General features: G+C 31.4%; 1 protein-coding gene and 1 pseudogene across 2 annotated transcripts; one reads left to right on the top strand and one right to left on the bottom strand.

Moving 5' to 3' along the window:
* Positions 1-2703: 2703 nt before the first annotated feature.
* On the bottom strand, positions 2704-4568 carry LOC148628732 (ubiquitin-conjugating enzyme E2-17 kDa pseudogene; annotated as a pseudogene). Its single transcript, XR_015924348.1, has one exon. The product of XR_015924348.1 is annotated as a ubiquitin-conjugating enzyme E2-17 kDa pseudogene (transcript).
* Positions 4569-4658: 90 nt separating this feature from the next.
* Positions 4659-19900, top strand: LOC148628733 (sodium-coupled neutral amino acid transporter 9 homolog). The gene is made up of 15 exons (XM_088593436.1): positions 4659-4878; positions 7178-7219; positions 7735-7861; positions 8092-8177; positions 8609-8672; positions 9482-9575; positions 12400-12567; positions 13229-13288; positions 14089-14268; positions 14692-14799; positions 15532-15638; positions 16032-16136; positions 16814-16962; positions 17310-17399; positions 18262-19900. Exons 1-15 carry the CDS (start codon positions 4757-4759, stop codon positions 18437-18439), a joined length of 1680 nt encoding a protein of 559 aa, XP_088449562.1. The 5' UTR covers positions 4659-4756; the 3' UTR covers positions 18440-19900.
* The last annotated feature ends 1307 nt before the right edge of the window (positions 19901-21207 follow it).

Consider the following 21207-nt stretch of genomic DNA (forward strand, 5'->3'; position numbering starts at 1 on the left):
TGGTGTATCCAAAAGGATTAATTATGTTAGCATTATTATGCCAAATGGATGTTGATGAAATAGTTAACTTCAAGAAGAAAGATTATATTTTTCTGATGCTTTCAAAGGAGGATATCTTGCATGTTAAAACCTTGTAAACACAACTCAAACTGCTCCACATATTCAAATGTACTTGTACAACCACAAAAAGATACTGTAGTTGAATGGTATGATGCTGTCACTCTCCGTAGACATTCTTGTTTCTAGACTATAACTTGAGTATAAGTAAAGATCTCATTGAAAGTAACAGAGTGTGCCATACTACAGAAGGATTAAATTTTGGGGAGTGTGACTTTTACAGTTTAGGAATTAGAGGACTGAAACAAGCACTTTCATGAAGTCTGGACAATAACTTTAGTAAATGTGAATGGGTCTCTCTGAAACTGCCATTGTTACTTGTACTGTTGAGGAGTCCAAGGCCAGAAACAAGCATTTTCATTATATCTGAATGACAACATAACTATAAGTAAATAGATCTATAAGAAATTCCTTAATGGTACATACCACAAAGGAAGGCTGAAATTGATAATTTGTGGTTGTGTGTCTTTAACCTATTCTGGATTAGTGACCAGAAACTAAGCTTTTTCCCAGTTTCTCTTTTAACATTGAACCACAAAAGGAAGGCTAGGATTGATTTTAGAAGTTGTTACTGGCACCATTTATTAAACATTTACATAGGGCTACTTAGGTTCTGTTCAAATATTTAATCAACATCAAAATCCAGGGCTGTATCAAGCTTGAATGGTGTCTCCATATTAGTTACCTCAACTGTTCAGGGTTACAGACTTCTACAATCATATCAAGCAATGTCCGGAGAAGCAACCCTCCACAATCAACACCATCCAGTGAATTTAGACCTAATTTAGTACATACATGTAGTTCAAATAGCATTGCAATAACTTTCCTTGTGTCACACCATATCCTGAAAATGCTATATTTCAATGGCATAAAACTTGCCAAAGTTGTTAGTGATGGTGATCTGAAGATAAGTATACTTTTGAGAAAAAAGTCATATCTTTGTTTCAGAGTTACTGAAGACAAATATGTCTTGATCTGGGTCACCGTCACATTATATGTCAGCACTTACGTACCTTCAATTAGTATATAAACAATAAGGAAGTTTTTTTAAAAAAAATAGTGTGGGTTACAAAAATTCCATAAGTAATGTACTAGTGATAGCATATACTGCTAACAAATGGCTAGTTCAAAATGCAGGAAAAAAAAATCAAAATTTCTCCATAATAGGAGGTGCTTTAATGCTTTAATACAGTGTTAAGTTTGAATAAGACTGAGTTTAATGTTCTTTTTCAAGTTGCAGATTACACAAAGTATATGCCCTTAAGCATCAGGATCAGTGTATCTGCTTTCACTGTAGGTAAAAAGGTAAAATGGGGGATTGTTATTTCTACTTGTCATGCTGTACTATGAAAGTGACTTATCTGAATTCATTAGTAGCGGTGTAGTTTAATAACATCCAGGTGTGCTTACTTTTTGGTAGAATTCTGAATACTTGACAACTGAAAAGGGTGTTTTTTTTATTGTCACATCTTATGAGAATGCCTTATTTGAATTGTTTCAAACTTGTGTGGATTGTTAGTTACGAGTATGTTGCTCACAAGATCTGTATTTTTTTGGTTTACAAGTTCTGGCATTTGTTCAGTTTTTTAGGTGTTTTATTCACTTGTGGCCCAGATGCTAATTCATTATTTCAAAGCAATATGCAATCATTGTAAAGAGGGTATGGTTTTACATGTTAATTTATTTTCCTATAGGACTGTGCTATTCAATTTCACTGGGAGAAAATAACTTTTAACTGGTCTCTACAAGTAACCCAAATCTGATACCTAGATTTTGTGTATTGGAAGAACTTCATGAGCATGCTCACATATCCCCAGCCCCTTCATAGGAGGGGGAGTTGGCTTAAACTATGAAATTTTCATTTACTGATATTTTGACCAACTTTGACTGATGATTAGAGTAGTTTCACTGAAAAGATATTCAGTGGAGAATTTCAGGAAAGTAAATTCAAAGGAGTATAACTCCCACAAAGTTTAAGGGTTAAATATCGCCTTGTAATATCCACAGCTACATATTGTGTCTTTATTACATACAAGATTTTGTTAAAGTTTGTTGGGTAGTTCGATAGAGGTCGCATTGACAGAATTCTTAAGTAGTGCACGTCAGGAATTGAAATTCAAAAGGCACACAAGTCCCTCAGTGTTTTAGAGACCAATATTTCCCTTCTTTATAGCAATATCCACTACATATGTGTCCTTGCTATAAACCAAGTTTTATGAAATTATGAACCAAATATATTCGTGAATTTTGCAATAGAAAATGCTTGACGAAACTGACATGATTTCTTGAAGGACCACTAAAGGAAGATTAGATTTCATGAACTCTGTCCTCTCCAAAAATATTTACTATTTCACACTTTTAGTTGTTTATGTGAGTTTAACTCGTTGCGGTTAGAGTGACTAGGGACATTAGGTTAAAAGCACCACCTAATTTATAACCAAGAGGCCTGGGATTTTTTTTTATTTATTTCTTGTAGAAAATGAATTAATTTATATCTCTATATAGGTTTGAAAATTCCAACTCACTGGTAATAATAAATTGGTTGTTGCACAATGCAAGGTCATATAAAAATAAACAAAAAAAAGCTACACTTATAAATTTTATTACAACAAATGAAAACAAATTTATTATTATAAAAAAACAAAGCACCGTCATACTACAACAATGAAAATTGATAAAAACAAAAGATTAAACTTGAGCTAAAATGTAAAATAACTACAGACAACAGAAAAGCAATATCAAATAAATTATCACAACATTTAAAGTCACCTGACTTCTACAAATATAATAGTTGATGTTTCCTAGCACCCATATAAAAGTAAATACATGTATGCAAAATATGAATTAACTACCACCAAATATGTGTAACTTTTAAAGCATGCAAATGTAAAAAAAATATACAGAAATAATTTCTAAATATACCTATTGTAGAGTAATATAAAAGAGCCTATTAAATCTAGTAACAAAACATGAATACAAGAATAAGACATTATTCTCAAAGCAAACTTAAAACATTCAAACAAGAAGTGGTGATACCACAAGGCATTTTTTTCAACAAAGGAATATTGAATTTCTTGAAAATAAATGAGACCTTAACAAATTGAAGAAATCCTGAAATGAAGTTACGCATACAAAATGTACTATGAGGCAATTTTACAAACCGCATATTATAGAAATTAAACAAAAAAAACATTGAATGCACTAACAACCTTAAAATATGATAAGATGAGATCAGTTGAAAACAATTCAATAATGATACAAATGTATGAACTAAACCTTTATTAGCTTCATGGTTCTGTTACATACATGTTTGGTTTGCATTTGATGTGGGGTAGAAACTTCGTCAAATGTAAATATTTAACCTAACTTCATTACCATGTACTATGAAGAATAAGTGAGTAAATGAACATACATGATTCATAATAATCCTTAACAACAGAAAATTACATGGAATTATTCACAGATGCACACTAAATGAAATTAATATTGTAAAATGTAATACATGAAGCTTGTTAATTTAATAAGAATATGTCATTAAATATGCATTAATGTCATTAAATATGCATTTATGTCATTAAATATGCATTACAAAAAGATTTAAAATGTAAGGCTTATTAACATATTAATAAAACATCCATATATCGTATAGGCCAAAACAGTCCGTATAAAACAAACTGAATTTCAATTTTATTATCTGTTCGAAAAAATTACTGCTCCAAAAAATTCTCATTTGTCCATTTCGATCTTTGTACATGTACCACACCAAATAACAATATTGAAAGTTACTATCCACTGATAATATTTTAACAAAATTTCATATATATCATGAAGCATATTTTTTTGTCCATTCTTCTGCATGTTTCCTGTATTTTTCTCTATTAGTCTTGTATACATTAGCAATTTCTGGTACAAGAGGATCATCAGGATTTGGATCTGTTAATAATGAACATATTGACAACAATACTTTTGATATTGTTAGTGCTGGAGACCACTGTGACCTTAATATGTCCAAACATATGCTGCCATTGCTGTTAATGTTAGGGTGGTAAATTTTAGTAGTGAAGTTCAGTTTAGGTGGTTTGAAAGGGTAGTCTGTAGGAAAATGAATTGTCAGAAAGAATACTCCATCCTGATATGGGCTATCTGGTGGACCTAATATAGTTGCTTGCCAGTGAAATAAATCATCTCCAACTGGACCTGCTGAACACTGAGCGGGCGGATCTTTCTTGAGGTCTTGAAGCTCTTTGTTTATTCTTTTCAAAGCCATATTTGTCTCTTTTGATAAAACGAATCAGGTAATCAGAAAAAAAACGTCTGTCGTTTAATTAGGTCGTACTTCTAGAATGATGTGATAAATGTAATTGATACAAACAGAAGACGTATCAAGTAAAAAATACCCTGTTTGACAGCTCAATGAAATCGAAAATCGTATTAATCACCGGATATGACGCAAAGACTTTCGATATCTTTTCGACTGGTCCCCAGAGTTATTTATGCTTGACTCATGGTGAGTTGTTGACAATACAAGCAGCGAAACCCGTTTTCTTCGGAATATTTCTATTTTTTTCACTCCCACAATTATGACCGATCTGTCAAAGTTCAGCATCTGACTCAGGCTCAGAAGATTTGAATATTGGAGATGAGTGGAAGAAGGAACGTATCCGTCAACAGTCCTGATGATGAAATACGTCCAATCCTCCAAACGTCGAGCTCAGAAAATTTGTTGAGTAATTCAAACAGAAATGCATCAACAAAGCAAATGTAAGCAGTTTGGTTTCGTGATAATACATGTACATGATACAATATGGCATTATGCATTTTCTTCTTCCAATACTTCAGCTTAACAACTTTTCACTGGCCTAAATTATTTATTCAAGATTACAGAAAAAAGATGAAAGGGCAGTTTGGATACTGTCATTAATATTGAGAAGGACTATAATTCTTTTGCACTTGCATCTTGAGATTGTTACATGTTTTTAAGTTGTCTGAGTATTTAAACTATTTTGGAAAAGGGACGAATTTCATCAAATATTAGTTAGGATTCCTATTCCTTTCTGTGTACCTTAATCTATTGCATGCATATTCCAGACCAAGCTCAATGCAGTGGCAATCTCTTACTAAACACTGCAGACAGGTCTTTCGGAATTCTCAAACATTACTCAGATTGATTTCACATTGATCCATCCCCTAGTAGATCTGCCCCCAAGTGGATCCCTCCCCTTTTTACAAGTCGATCTGTCCCCAATCATAAACTTGATGCATTAGGAATTCATACATTTAAAACATTTAACATAAATATTGAAAAAAAAAATCTTATCCTTTTCTGTATGTATTTTCCTAAATTTTACAATTGAAAAACGAATAGATTGTAGTTCATAAAATAATATTAAATCATTAGTATAAGACCTAATTGGGTACAATTTACATTAATTACATATGATTTTCACATTACAAAATGAAACATGATTAGTCATTTTTTATTATTAAAGGGTTATTGTTTTCCACTTACTTGTTTTTGATCAAGATTTCTGTGAACTTACACACGTGTAAATGAAATAGCCTGCAAACCATGTCCTTATTAAATATACTAAACCTTATAGTTTCTTCAATTTAAATACTACCTTGGAAGTGTGATGACAGTAGTCATAAATGAAATTTGCTGTAAAAAACAGGTTTCAGTATATGACACTGAATTTTATGCACATAAAATTATACAATATAATTATTGAAGGGGACGGATCAACTTGTGGACAGATCGACTGGGGACGGATTGACCTTGTTTGACAATCAGATAAGTCATCTACAGTCGTTAACTTTTCCCCAACTTAGCAAAATTCATGCATTTTCCGAAAGCTGTGGCGGCAGCATTGAGAGTGAATTTCCACCGTCAGACACTGTTTTGGAGCTTGATTCCAGACATGATGTTGTTCTGTTTGAAACTAAACTTGATTTTTATTTGAAAATTCAGACTTATCTAAACACAATATTTTTTGGAAGTGGCTATTTCCAACCAGACCCGTTATAATAGCCTATCTATATAATCATGGACAGGCTATGTGACCAGACTTAAAAAAAATAATGTTAATTGCATTTTACTACAATTAAGTAAGATACATTACTGATATTATTTGGTAATATATTTTTCCTATTTCGAGTCATATGTTATTAGATTACTCATAAAACTACTAAAATACGAAGTCCATCAAATCCTAGGTGAACAGCCAATCCATCAAGGAAAAGCTATCAAACAGGTCAATTTAATAGCTGTGGCCTATTTTGTTTTACTATATGTTTTGATTTTGACAATTTCCATATTTTCTCGGATTCATGTCTGATAATCTATGTATACCTTTCTTCAATACCACTACCAATATAGACATTTTTATCATGCACCATTACCTGTACATGGTTGACATTGCATGATTGGCACGTTCATGAATATTTTTACCTGTATCCCTTTATATATTAGAAATTAGAAAATCTTCAAAATAAACCAATTGTAAATTTTTTGTTCTTATTTACTATTATTGTAATTTTGATGAAATAGCATGGTTAATACAAGGCTTTATACATTTTATTATGTAATGCATTATATGTTAAAGTTGAAAATTGGGTATGAAAATTATAAAATGTGCAAGTAAAGATACAGGTAAGAAAGAATAACAGCCATTCTAATTGATATTCACTTCATCACTTTGATTTAGTTTTTATAGTTTTAAAGTGAAACACATAAATTTCTTTTTAATCTCCAGGAATTGACAACAATTTCCATGTTCTGTAGAAATTTTCATGTGGCACAAATGTCAGCAGAAATTTTTTCAATTTTTTCAGTTTAGGCTTAATTTTATCTAAAAGTAACCATGGCTGCACAATAAAAATAAGATTTTTGTTATATTTCAGAAACAAAATCGTGTTAACTATAGCTCACTTGTTTCTTTGATCAAAAATCATATATGCTGTTTCTTCACAAAACTCGACGAGGTGTAAATGAAAAAGGTAGATTTTATTTTGCCAATTGCATATTTAATTTATAATAAAATATTTTAATGTATTGTTTCAGGTCAAAGAATAGCTCAGAAGAATCTTCAAAGCAGAGAGTAAGGTAAAAAGATTCAAAGTTATTTATATATATTATGTACCTTATCATTTTACTTGCTATGAACAATTTTTTTTTTTAAATCCATGGCCTCATTACATTTCTAATAGAAAAAAAAACTACTCATTGCTCATTGATTTTCATCAAAAATGAGCTGTGAAAGAAGAAATAAAATCTGAAATAGTCTTTTGAAATAGTGATATTATATTGTCAGATCAGTGAGTTTTTGACATGCATGTTTCTGATTTTTCCCATTTTGCCTGATTCTTACAAATACCTACCCTTGAAATAGGGGACAAATATGGCCCTAATTGTATTCTATCCTTTAAAAAATATTTTAATGTCTTGTTGGAATTTATATATGATCTGACAATGTAGTATCTCAGTTTTCTCAATTGTTTTGCTAAAACAATATAAATACATGTATAGTATAGCAATGCTTTAGACATAAGTATTTTATAACCTAATTCAGAGATAATGATAGTTGTCAGCATTTCTTGAATCTTTACCTTTTGTTTCAGACAACCAGTGAATTATTCTGCCATCAACAGTGTGACTTCTGGCAGTCACGAAGAAAGAAGAGCCTCTGCTGTTGTCAGCAGATATAAATACTACAGCAGACTGGAACAAAATGGTAGTGAAAATTTTGTAAGTCATGTAATAAATAATCACAATACTAAGGGCTACCATTATTTTAAACATGTTCACTTTGCTTGATAATATTGATGAAGGATAATCTAGTTTGCCTTTCTATACTGTAGGCTCAAGTTTATACAATGTATTTGCATTACCAATTACTTGCTAATGAAGCAGTAGTTAAATGAAGTTGAAGTTAAAAGTAACTTTCTGTGTATCGTTACATTTGACATTATTTGTAGTTGATGCCAGATCATGTAGTACCTCAAGTGTTTATAAATTATGTCATTTCACCAACACCTGGAGAACAAAATAGTATTGTTACCATGTAAGTACTTTTAGTATAACTTAATAGTGGGAAATCTGTATGCTTGGTATATTTGTACAATTTGAACCGTGGATTTGAATTCTAAATAAAATGAAGTTCATAAAGTTTAAGTAATATATGGTCAAATAACAGCCACACATGAAAAAAAATTATGAACAAATGAAACTTTTAAATCTGAAATTGATATGATTTCCCATCATCTTGATCATTAAGATTATTTCTTGTGTAATTTCTTTAAATACATCCTAAACATAAATTATAAAAGAGATTATACATTATGTTAACACATTGTGACATATTTAGTAGGGCTTGTAAAGTACATTCATTTCTAGGTGAAATTATTGCATGAATTTCATTGATTTAAGAAATATAAAGCCTCAAATTGTGTAAATTCAAAGTTAAAAATGCTGATGCATGTACTTTTATTTTAGATTTTCTTTATGGAATACAATGATGGGGACTTCATTGCTCAGCATGCCTTGGGCTATCCAGCAGGTGAAAATAAAATACATATATAAAATCGAAACAATCCTTTGCTTGAAGTATTTCATTTGAATTATAGGTGAATTTAATACAAAAAAGTAATACTTGTTATATCATTTAATATTTCATATAACTTAATTTGAAGTTGTTGTGATTCTGTTTCCTGCATGTCCAAACCATTATTGTGCTCATACTGGTGTTAAACCATAGTTTTGCTACCTTCATCTGTTGTTATTCTGGCTTTGCAAGTTTTTTACACCTATACTATTTATTACCACTATTTCAAAACATTTGGCAATCTTTATGTAAGGCCCTCATATACTACAGACTTTCCTCTGTTTGTCTCAGATTGGATTATGTTCATCTTTACAACTGGAAACTTTGAGAACATTTGTAAATTTTACACTGAGACTTATTTATCTACCTTTACCAATTGGTTACCTGCAAAATATTTCAGCGCATTTGAAATACAAACTTTTGGTGCAAATGAAATAGTGAATATTTCAGAAGCTGGTGCAAAAGCATGACACTCTTGAAACAGCTATGTAATAATTGGCAGGAAAACGTTTGAAAAAAAACTTAGTAAAAATCTTTTACATAAACAATTTTTTTAATAATGTCTCTTCCCACTTTTATATTTTTCAAGGCTAAAACAAACTTTATTTAATTACAGCACAAAGAAATACAACCAATTTGTAAACAATCCTATAAGTTTTCATTAGATTGAAACACTACTGCGCATTATTAGATGCATAATAGTCTGTAATATACAATAAAATGTCTGTTGAATTCATAATGACCTTTCACTTCATCCTTTCTAGGCAGGATTTGCCACTGGGATTCCATTGTTAGTGTTTATGGCAGGTGTTAACCTCTATACCAGTTATATTATTCTCAAATCTGTTCAAGAATACTGTGAGTAACATTTTTTCTAAAGGTTTGTGGATTGAGAATTTTTTAATTTTGTATTGTGAATTGTAATTCTAATGCAATATTCATTAGATAATGTTATTTCTGCTGACTTCCTCAAATTTGTACACATGTGCAGACAATATTTTATATGTTAAAGTTCTAATGTGACCATCAGTTGAGGCCTCTAAATCTTCATATACAATACGATTACAGTGGAAACTCGATGTTTCGAACTCAAATTAGTCGAAATCTCTGATAACTCGAACTAATTACAAAGTCCCAGCAAAACTCCCCTTACTCCAATACAATTTTACCTTGGATGACTTGAACTCGGATGAATCAAAACCTTGGATAAATCGAGGTAATCAATCAGTCCCCTCGACAGGACTTCGATGTTAATTAACCCTGATGTCTCGAAGTCAACTAATTAGTCGGAAAACTGATTGCTTTATTACCAACCATGATCGAAGTGTGTTTTAACAACAAGTAGTGTAGCTTTTAAAATTAATTTGTTGACACTCTTTATGGTTTGATTTTTTTATTTAATTAATTTAAAATTGTGCATGTTGTTAAAAGAAACAAATTGTATTAATAACACGTCAGAATTTACACTAACAGTGATATCGGATATTTTGGTATTTTAAAAAAAAAAATTAAAATACAGATGAATTGTAATGGTACCTGACTATTTAATGAAACATCAAACAGTCGATAATAAGGGTATTTCAACAACTACATATGTTGCGCTAGTGAATCTGAAATTTTATCGTAATATTGTGGAGCACATGCTTTGATGATACTCCTGATTGTAAATCAAACAAAGCAGCATGTAATGAACTATGATATTTTTGATATAAAAAAAGTAAAAAGGAAATCTCACTAAAACACTCGGTGCCATTGAGTATTTCAAACATGATATACAACATACAAAAAAAATATCTTCCGATATGAAACACATGACATTACAAATTACCGTGTAATGTCATGTACATGTACAAGCATGACAAATGATGTAAATACGGAAACAATCATGGACCAAACTAATAGTATTTCTGGTTTATCCTCGACCTCGGATTACTCGAACCTCAGATAACTGAATATTTTTGCATGGTCCCTTCGACTTCAACTTAACGAGGTTCGACTGTATCTCTTTATTGTTTCGTGTTTCCAGAAGATTTATTAATTTGTTATGATCTGTGGTTGTTTGCTTGTGAATATGATATGGAAGGCTGGAAATTGTTGAATTTTTATAGTTCAGAGCCCTCTTAATTAAAAAGAACAATAAAAGTTAACTATAACTTCTAATATTTGCAATACATACATGTACTAGTCAGTATATGCATAGCAGTTGTAGATATTTGTCTTTATATGGCAAATTCCTTTTTCATTTTTTTGATATTTTGTTTTGAAAGAAATGAGAAAATCAGTACGGTAAACATATTAATTTTAGCACCTGCAAAGTTTTGCAGATTCTGTCAAATGAACATATTTGCCACTGTACAATTTACTGTTCATTGCAAAAATTAATTTATTTACAGTACTGATATATGGTTAAATAAAGTTCAAAAGAGTAATTAAGGGAAACAAGGTTATAGCAGTAATCAAAAGAATGGAATCCAGGAACAAAACCAGACATGGAAAACAGACATATACAACAAAGAACATCAAGTAACTAAAATCATATATACAAAGTAACAAAAGCAAAGGAGCAACTCGGACACCACTAAAAACCGGCAGCATGGACCAGGTGCGCTGGTAGGGGAAGCGTCCTCTGCTTTTCTAGAAACACTTGGCGTGTTTCTCATAAAAAGTCAAGTCCGGGGTAGTCGGAAGAGGAAAGGAAAACTATGACACATTGAACAAATCAGTTTTCATAGCGCAGATGGATATACCATAGCAATCCACGAGTTCATGATGACAGCCATAAAACTTTTGTAGTGATGACTTCAATCTTGTAGCAACATAACCCTGTTCAAAGAATACTCACACAAATTTTCATGTATCATACTATAGTGTCTTAAGGTATTTTTTTTAATATATTTCGTTACCATGACAATAAACATATTTAATTTTCATTCATATTTCCTGTGGACAGTACAAAAATTTGGTAAACAGTCTTCTTTATGTTATTTACACAATTCTTAACCTTTATAATACACATGTGACTTATTTTCAATAGAAACCTTCTTTCACTTTTCCTCTCAACATCACTTGAAATCCTTGAAAACCCAACAACCATTGTAAATTTCTTGGTGTGTAGCACTGGAAGATCAAATTTACCTTTTTAGTGAAAGAAATATATTACCATTGTCTGAAATAAGACAATCCACTTATTATTGGTAGAAGTTTCCAAATTATGCTTATCCATTTTGCACAATCACCAATTCCTGAAAGTTAAATTATTGATAAAAAGTGAGATATATTTTCAACGTAATGTATTTATGTGGCAACTAGTTTATAGTTATAATATCCCTGTTTAAAATTTGTCCGAACTGTTTTATTTCCATTATTTTCTTTTTTTTTTTCAATGGCATTTAACCCATATTAGAGCTGTCATTTGTCTTCTCTCTCTGCTTATTAATTGACCATGTAAACTATACTAAAGTTATTTCTCCCCATGTCATCATAGAACTGTGCTTTCTAACATTAACTTTAAGTGTGCTATGAACACTTTGCTACATATATATTTGAATTGGGATTTACAGAGCTTTACTAGTGATTGCTGTGTTTCTCAAATTTATGGGAAAAACACTGGACAGTGACAGGGTAACCTGTGTCCTAAAAATTACCAAACTTTGATATTTAATGTAACTGTAATGAATTTCAGCAACTGATGGAGAATTGGTAGAATTTTCTGATATCTGTAAATATTACTTGGGGAAATGGGCACAGTACCTGGCTGTAGCATCATCTTTAATGACATTACTGGGTGGAGCCATCGTCTACTGGATACTTATGTCTAACTTTCTTTATAATGTTGTCTTGTTTATATACCGTAAGTATTGTACTGCACTTATATTCAAAAAGTTTTTAAGTAATTATAACATTTAATTTATGCTATTTATTCCATTAAAAATGTCTTGGGGGGGTACAAAAAGTAGTTGATTTATTATTGTGTTGGTGGGGCCCAAAATTTGATTTTTTCTTACTAGACAAGTGAATTGCACCTTAATTTTAATGTGTTAGTGGAACTTTTAATATCATGGGCTTTCTGTCCCCAGGGCACATTTTTTATGGAATGGCCCTTATGTTATTTTACATCATAATAAACACTATTTGCTGACTTTGACTATTTCTGTATGAATTTGCAATATGACCAAAATGGATGCTTGGTGTATATGTAATAATAGGATAATTAATTGGAAAGAGTGAATAACCAAAATATGATCATGAATGCCGAAGAACGCCTAGATTTAACGAGTGTGCGGAAATTGTTCCACGTGGAACAATTTCTGCACACTCGTTAAATCTTAATGCGTTTTTGGAACGAGTGATCATATTTTGGTTATTCACGATAACCAATTGATCATCCTATTTATTATTTAGATTTCCTCCATTATTCATTGTTAGTCCTTGTGTACATAATTGGTTTATTTCTGATGCAAAATATGAGTACATGATTACATTAAATTATTGAATAACAATTTTACTTACAGATCAAGCAGAGCATGAATCATCTTCAATATACAATAAAAATATGTCTCATCCTGAAATAGGTTAGTAGAAGGAAATCTTTAGCTCTGAATTTTTAAGATGGCCTTCCAAGTAGACTATTACCATAGCTTATGTATAATTACAGTGAAACCTGTCTAAATTGAACCCTGTCTTAACCAGATTTTTTATTTAAAGCCCCTGGATATCAATTTAAATGTATTGTGAATCTTGGTAAACTCTTAATCATTTTGTGAAAATACACTTTTAATATCAGTTTTAAAAAAAAACTGTTAAAATGAAGATAATCGAATTGTATTTGAAGGAATAGAAACATAAGTTGGGATTTTATCATGACGAGTATCGTTTACTGACTTGGATGAGTGGGGCATAAGTAAAGTCAGTGTGCCATTGTTCAAATTCTGATAGACAACCCCATATCTTCAAAACATACCCCAGTTATCTCCATATTCAGAGGTTCTATATATTTTGGAAATTACCTACTGATAATTTCTAGAACAGGCTTTACTTAGCCTTGACTCTGATAATATAATTCTGCATGGCTATTGATTGTAATTGATTTGATGAAGTTTATTTTTGGGGTCAAGTTTTACAGCAAGGAAACATACCATTTTTCCAGTGTCTGTTGTTTTGCTTTTATTTGTAATTGCTTAAAGCTCAAAGGGCAATATTTCCACAATAGAACTCTGTCATATAGATCCTTTCATGCTGATTTTCTGAATAGGCTCAGTTGGTACACATGTAAATGTAACACCTTTCTGTAAACAGTTGAACAGTTTTCAACTGATTTTTTACAAAAAGGTCTATTTTCAGCATGTTTACAATAATTTCTATTCTTTTTCAGAATGTAAAGCTCCAATACCACATTCCCACAATGCAACTCTGTACAGTCCCCATACACATGATGAGACATTTGATAAAGTGTGGGATGTCAATTACACAGTGCCATTCTTTTTAATCATTGCTGTAGCTCCACTAGTCAATTTCAAATCTCCAACATTTTTTACTAAGTTCAATGCTTTAGGTAAGTTTAGATATATATTTATTTGTAAACTTGATAAGATTAAGCAGAGAATTAAATCCATAAAATTTTCAAAGATCCTGATTCATTCACCAAATTGCAAAAACAGAGGGAAGTTTTACTGATGATTATTGTACTATTTTAGCTTTAGAGATCTACATGGTGCATGTTTTCAAACTCATCTGATAGCAGCTTTTTACAAGTACAAGATTAAGGTTGTACATGTATTACAGAAAACAAGAAGGCAAATAGAATGAAATACAACATCAATTAAACAAAAATAATTCAGAAATACATATAAAAATGTTCCTATTTTACTAAACATACAGGTAAGCTTTCTTTTTATAGAGAAGTTAGTCATAATAAGCATTAAATGTATAAAAGTATACATTTATTTATGGCCATTTCATTCTCTTTCATTTACAGCTACTCTTTCAGTTACCTATGTGATATGTTTTGTGATAGCCAATGCAGTTAAATGGGGCATTAATGTAGATTTTAGTGGAGATGTTGAGCAGTTGTTTTATGTTCCAGGTTTGTAGATTAAAGTTCCAGTATTTGTACATCAGCCAATATAAACTGTCAAAACTTATCCCTCATTCTTTTATTCTCACATTAATTGATAATCTCATGAAAGCCTACCTTTTACATTTTGTATGCCTGTCTTTTGAACAAATCATAGATTATCTCATGTTTGCCTGCCTGTCCATCCATCATTACTTTGTTTGCCTTATCTTCTGTCATTTTTCATGGTTTTCTTATTTTTTACGTAATGCCCCATTTAGGAGTTGGGGCATCAAGTCTTACTGTTGTCCACATCTATGTGTGAAAATCTGTTCCTTCATGGAGCTCTTTCAAGTGAAGTGAGATTTTGTTTGCAGCTTCAGTATGAGTTGTACAATGTTTAAGACTTCAATATTGGTTGTGCATCAACTTCCTTTTAGCTCTACTGGTATGTCTGTATTACTTTTTGGTGTTCAGTAATTTTTGGTTACATATAACTCTGCAACTGCCCATGAGAACTATTATTAAAGACTTTTGGATCAGCCCCAAATTTGCTTCCTGTCAGATACCTTTGAATTTAAGGAATTGTTGGAGCATCCATGTCTAATGGTGACAATGTCTTTTAGTTCATATTAGAGTAATGCTACTTCAAATGCCAAAATTTCTGCTTTATTTTACAGTTAAGCATTCCAATATTTTGAAGCAGTAGAGATACTGGTATGAAGTTAAGTGAACATTTTAAAATTTAAATTTTTATTGCAGATTTTAATGGTAGTTTTCCAGCTCTAACAGGAATAGCAGCATTAGCATATTTTGTACAGAACTCCTGTGTATCTATTGTAAGGAATCAAAAACACCCGGAAAATAATGTAAGTTATATACCAAGCACTATTATCATATGGCAGGTGTATAACTGTAATTTTGAAGCAAAAAGAAGGCATATAAAAATATTATGGCATTTCTTAATTCTGGTGGATGCTAAGTTGGTGTACTACGTACGTAAGCCCAAGGTTAATATTTTGTAGAAATTATTTTTGTTAACAGTTTTACATTGTAATCAGTCAAAATTTATCGTACAGTAAACAGCATTTCAAGAGAAACAGACATTACATAGGTTTATTAATATATCTAAGCTTATCAAAATGTTGTAAAACATATTGTAAAGGTGATTAATCCCCATCTGCATGATTCATAGACAGAGTAATACTTAAATGCATTTTTTTTATAAGGTAAATCATAATGTCAGTGTTGATATTTTGCAGATAAGAGATTTGATTATTGCCTACATATTGGTTGCAATGACCTATATATTTGTTGGGGTCATGTTTTATATCAGTTTTCCAGAGCAGAAAACTTGCATAGAAGATGTAAGTATCTAAACACCAAAAATATTTAATGTTTTGTCAGAAATGGCCCATTCTTACAGTTCATCATTAGTTACACCTGTACTGCAATTCACAAAACTTTGTAATTTAACAGAAACTGTGTCAACATCCAAGTTCATTTTTAAGTTTAATCCAACTTAAATGAGACAGGTTATTACATGCATTTTTCTATAAAAATAAAACATTGAAAACCACAAATATTTTTATATTTACATTATTCCAATTTATATCCTCACTCAATGTGTTGGTGGGATATTGGAATCACTTTTTCTATTCGTCATTCTGTCTGTCCGTCCAAATTTTCATCACCATTATTTCAGCTCCCAATGAATGGATTGATTCAAAATTTGGTGTGGGGCTTCATATAGATTGGTCGTATGTTGGAAGCAATTTTGGTTGCACTCTAATATCAACTTCCTGTTTTGTGAGACTTTGCCAATGTTCACCTAAGGGAATGATAGCAAACATTTTCTACACAAAAATGTTGGCTTCCAATGGATGGATTATTTTCAAATTCGGTGTGTGGCTTTATATAAATTGTACATATGTTGAAAGCGATTTTGGTTGCTCTCCAGGATCAACTTTCTGTATGAGTGGGGGTATGCATAGCATGACAACAATAACTTCTTCTTCTTTTAGGAATTGTTGATTTATTTCAGAATTTATTGAACAACTTGTCAGACACATATACTTTGGCTGTGATAGCAAGAATCTGCCTGTTTTTCCAGATGATGTGTGTCTTTCCATTATTACTGTATATATTTAGAGTACAACTTTTGTACACGATCTACAAAAAAATATGGCCTGGGTAAGTGAAAATCTATAAAAAGGATTAGAAACTATAGTTTTGTTACATACATGTACAGTTGACTCTTGATGGCTGGAAACTTAAGTCAGATTGGACTGCTTCTCTGATTCAGAATTTTTTTTTACATGTACAGCATGTACCGTGTAATTCAATTTCTAGAGAGTTGGTATTGAATATATTTAAACTTTAATTGTCTGGAATTTAATTTATGGCTTATTAGTTTTGACACATTATACTTTCAGTTTAATTTGTGTTGAGTTACAGATATTTCACTTTTTGCTATATTATGGTCAACTTAAGGATATGTTTACATTTTTAACAATGCATTTGTATTTGTGTTTTTTTAGACTGCCTCAAGTATTGGTATTAAATTTATGTATTATTGCTGTCTGTGTGTTGTTTGCTGTCTTTTTACCACATATCGGAAAAGTCATTGGGTAAGATAAGTTACAGCTTGTCACACAAATTACAAAATATTACACCATAGAGATGCATTAAACACATTGTATGCATTCAAGTCATAAATTCTGCTAAACTGTGACTCACTGACATGAATTGGTCTTTAAAATGCAATTTTGGAATAAGAAAAACACTTTCTTAAACAGTCCAAATTGTAAAATACTTTCTGGAAATGTGAATATCAACAATCTTTGACAACCTTGTGAACAATATATATTTAAGAGAGTGTCCATGGGAAAAAACAGGCAGTGGGTGGCAGTGGGTGGCACATGACAAATTTTGTTTTCAAAAATATTTCACCCATTTCATAATGCAAATGCATCTTTTCTCGAAGTTGAATGATAGATTTTGATTAACTGCAATGGTTAAAGACAAATAAATTATTTAGAAAGCATTGAAGAAGGGAGATAACTCTTTCATTTTGTGCAAAATTTGTTTGCTCACCTAGGGAACTTTAAACTCATTTTCTGAGCCACCCATTGTTCATTTGAAAAAAAAATCATTGTTCTTTTTGACATACATATGATATGAACATTACATTGGAACAAAAAAATTCTTTGGAATAAAATTTACCATGTGCCATCCATATTATAGGAACTGCGTGGTTCCTACATTTATAGTCTCTTAAAAAAATTAAGAGTGCAGATATTTTAACTTAGCAATAAATCTTTGACAGTACATAATCTGAGAATATTCTTTACTTCTATGGTAACTCTAATGAACTTCTTGGAATTTGAAGATGTTACAAACAGGGAAGAAAATTCTCAGTAAGTTGTCAAGTTTTTTGGTCCCTGGCACGTCACTTGTCAACTGCTTATTTATTGTTCATTTAAATTTCAGATTCTTTGGAGCATTCTGTGGTTTTGCCTATGCAATATTGTTGCCTTGCCTAGTTCATTTGACAATTCAAAACAGGAATGGGACACCAAATAGAATTAGTACAGTTTTACATTCTTTACTGATTGTCATGGGATTGGCAAACTTTATTGGACAGTTTCTTGTACTGAAGACCTCTTAATGGTTCAACATGTGGAAAAGACCTTGATCCTTAGGAGTTTACCTCTTAATGATCCTATAGAGAAGACATTCTATTGATCTTATGAAGTGGACTTTTTATCTTAAAAGAGGAAACATTGTAATGATGTCATAGAAACACAAGCCAAAGGTCAATTTTGTAAGTTAATGTTAGGGCTGTTCTAGTTGGATTCCATTAAATTGTATAGTTGTATCACCACTTACCAAGAATTTATTTTTTTCATTACTTGAATAGCTCATTGTACTATTGGGTATTTGTTTGTGCTGTATTTTGTTATTAAGTGGTACTGGTAATCTTTGTGAGAATCATTCAAATTCTGTAATGTGTGATACACCTCAAAAAAGGCTACATATTTTTATATTTGTTATTAAGTTGCTTTATAGGTCTATATGATGAAGTGTATAATTATTCAATATTGCTGCTTGTTATATATCAGGAAATGTTGTCCTGATTCAAAGTTAAGATTTTTTTTTAAATATTTTGCTCAATTTTTTATGAAAATGGAGAGAAAATGAAACAAAAGTCTATTTTTATGAAATAGTTTTATTAATATGATACTGTAAACCAATTTGTTATCACAGACACTTACATGTATTTTTCGCGTTTTATGATGTCAAATTAATTCTGCATCAATTTTAAGGAAGTAGACCTAGGGTAAGGGACATAACTCATGAAGTCAGTGATATGTTTGTATCATATTCAATTTCACCAAAGCCTATCAAGCTTTCATTTGACACAGAATGAAATCAGTCTAAGTTACTTTGATGCTTACATGACATTGATGTAAAATGCTGAATACAAACGTTCCAATGATTTTTAAGAGTTATGTCCCTTACCCTAGGTCTACCTCCTTAAATGGCTATTCTCTGTAAGAATCAGGTGATGGGTGAGTCATGATTGAAAAAAACACTCATCTTTCCATGAAATCTTGTTCAAAATGTAATCAGAAATGCAGACATTTCTTTTTTTATGTGTTAGAAATCCATCCAAATTTCATCATCAAAAGGAGATACAGGCAACTCATTTTTTCCCAATCATTCTATTGTCACTTACATTTCTGCATCCTGTGGCACTGCTAATGAAGAAATGTCAGTTTGTTTTCAATAGACCATAAACTATGTGCCCACATTGTCAAATTTGTGCATTTTTTTTTCCTGATTTTTAAATTTTGCCTGATTCTTACAGATTCCTGCACTGAATTTCACATCATTCATTCTCTCGTGTGTTTTTTAATATTGGGACTTATTCATGGTGTGTTCTTGGTTGTTAAATTGGTGGAAATAAATTGGTTTATAGTATGTTGTATGATGATCAAAAATGATTCGGTGGTTGTTCATGATATGGTAAGTTCATTCCAGATGTTTGTTAAATCTTATTATACTGTCTATTTTAATATACTTGCCTTTTATACAAATGGTATTGATAAAAAAATTGAAAATATTAGACATTGTTGTTTACTCAACCATCTTTGTACTTAATTCACCAGAGGTAATAGAAAAATATCATTATTGGTGTTTATAATTTACTTTTGGAGGATAAATGTGTGCAAACAAATTAGAAGAACGGATACACTTATTTCCTTGGTTGATTTACATAAAAAAATCACGATTTCAGTTTTTTAAGTTGACCTGGTGATCAAAGAGTAATCAAAGGAACCAAGGTTATAGCGGTAATCAAAAGAATGTAATCCAGGGACAAAGACCAGACATGGAAAACAGCCATACACAACAAAGAACATAAAGTAACTAAAATCATACATACAAATTAACAAAAGTAAATGAGCAGCTCGGACTCCACTAAAAACTGGGAGCATGGACTAGGTGCACCGGTAGGGTAAGCGTCCTTTGCTTTTCTAGAAACACCCGCCGAGTTGCTCATAAAAAGTCAAGTCTGGGGTAGACAAACAAGGGAAGGAAAACTATGACCCGTTGAATAAATCAGTTTTCATGGTGCTGATGGATACACCATAACGATCCACGAGTTCATGATGACGACCATAAAACTTCTGTAGTAATGACTTCAATCTTGTAGCAACATAACCCTGTTCCAGAAGCCTATTTGTTAGATGTATACTCTCACATATTTAAAAGAGAAATGGCCATTAACACTGAAAAGTAAATACAAAGTTAACCTGTATTTTATGGACCAGATCATTGTGTTTAAGTCTGAAAAAAATTGACTGTTCAGCTCTTTAATTGGCTTCTAGAAGCAGAACTAGGGGCTCTAGGAAGCCTGAATCTCTCACCTGGTCAATAAGTCTTTTTAGCCTTCTAAAGCTTGACTTTTGAACCTACTGTACTATTGTCACATGAATTTCATGTTATAAAATAAATCTCAGTTATTTTTTACTCTTCAAGGGCAGTAACTCCAACATTGCCAGATCTTCATGAAAATTTGGGCATCTCACCATGCTGATCAATTTTACCTAAAATTTGGCTAAAGCCATTGGTTTTCAAGTTATTTCAACAAGTCCTCAATTTTTAGTAATGATGGCCATGTTATTTGACAGATCAAAAAGATCCATGCACATATTATTATTGGTTGCATTCTGTGTAGTTTGAAAAACTTGACGATGACACTGGAGAAAAGACACATAGTGATAGCAGTGGCTCACATGGACCTGTGGGCCTGGTGAGCTACAAATGGACATAACTGAGGATTAATATATAACCTAAATCATTGAGTAGGGTATAAAAATTAAAGTGTTATCATGTCTCACCTGTTGAACACCGTATTTGATAATGACTGGG

This window comes from Perna viridis, chromosome 1, assembly GCF_037379345.1.
Source record: "Perna viridis isolate PV_CMFRI_1.1 ecotype Kerala chromosome 1, ASM3737934v1, whole genome shotgun sequence".
NCBI classification, from domain to species: Eukaryota; Metazoa; Mollusca; class Bivalvia; order Mytilida; family Mytilidae; genus Perna; species Perna viridis.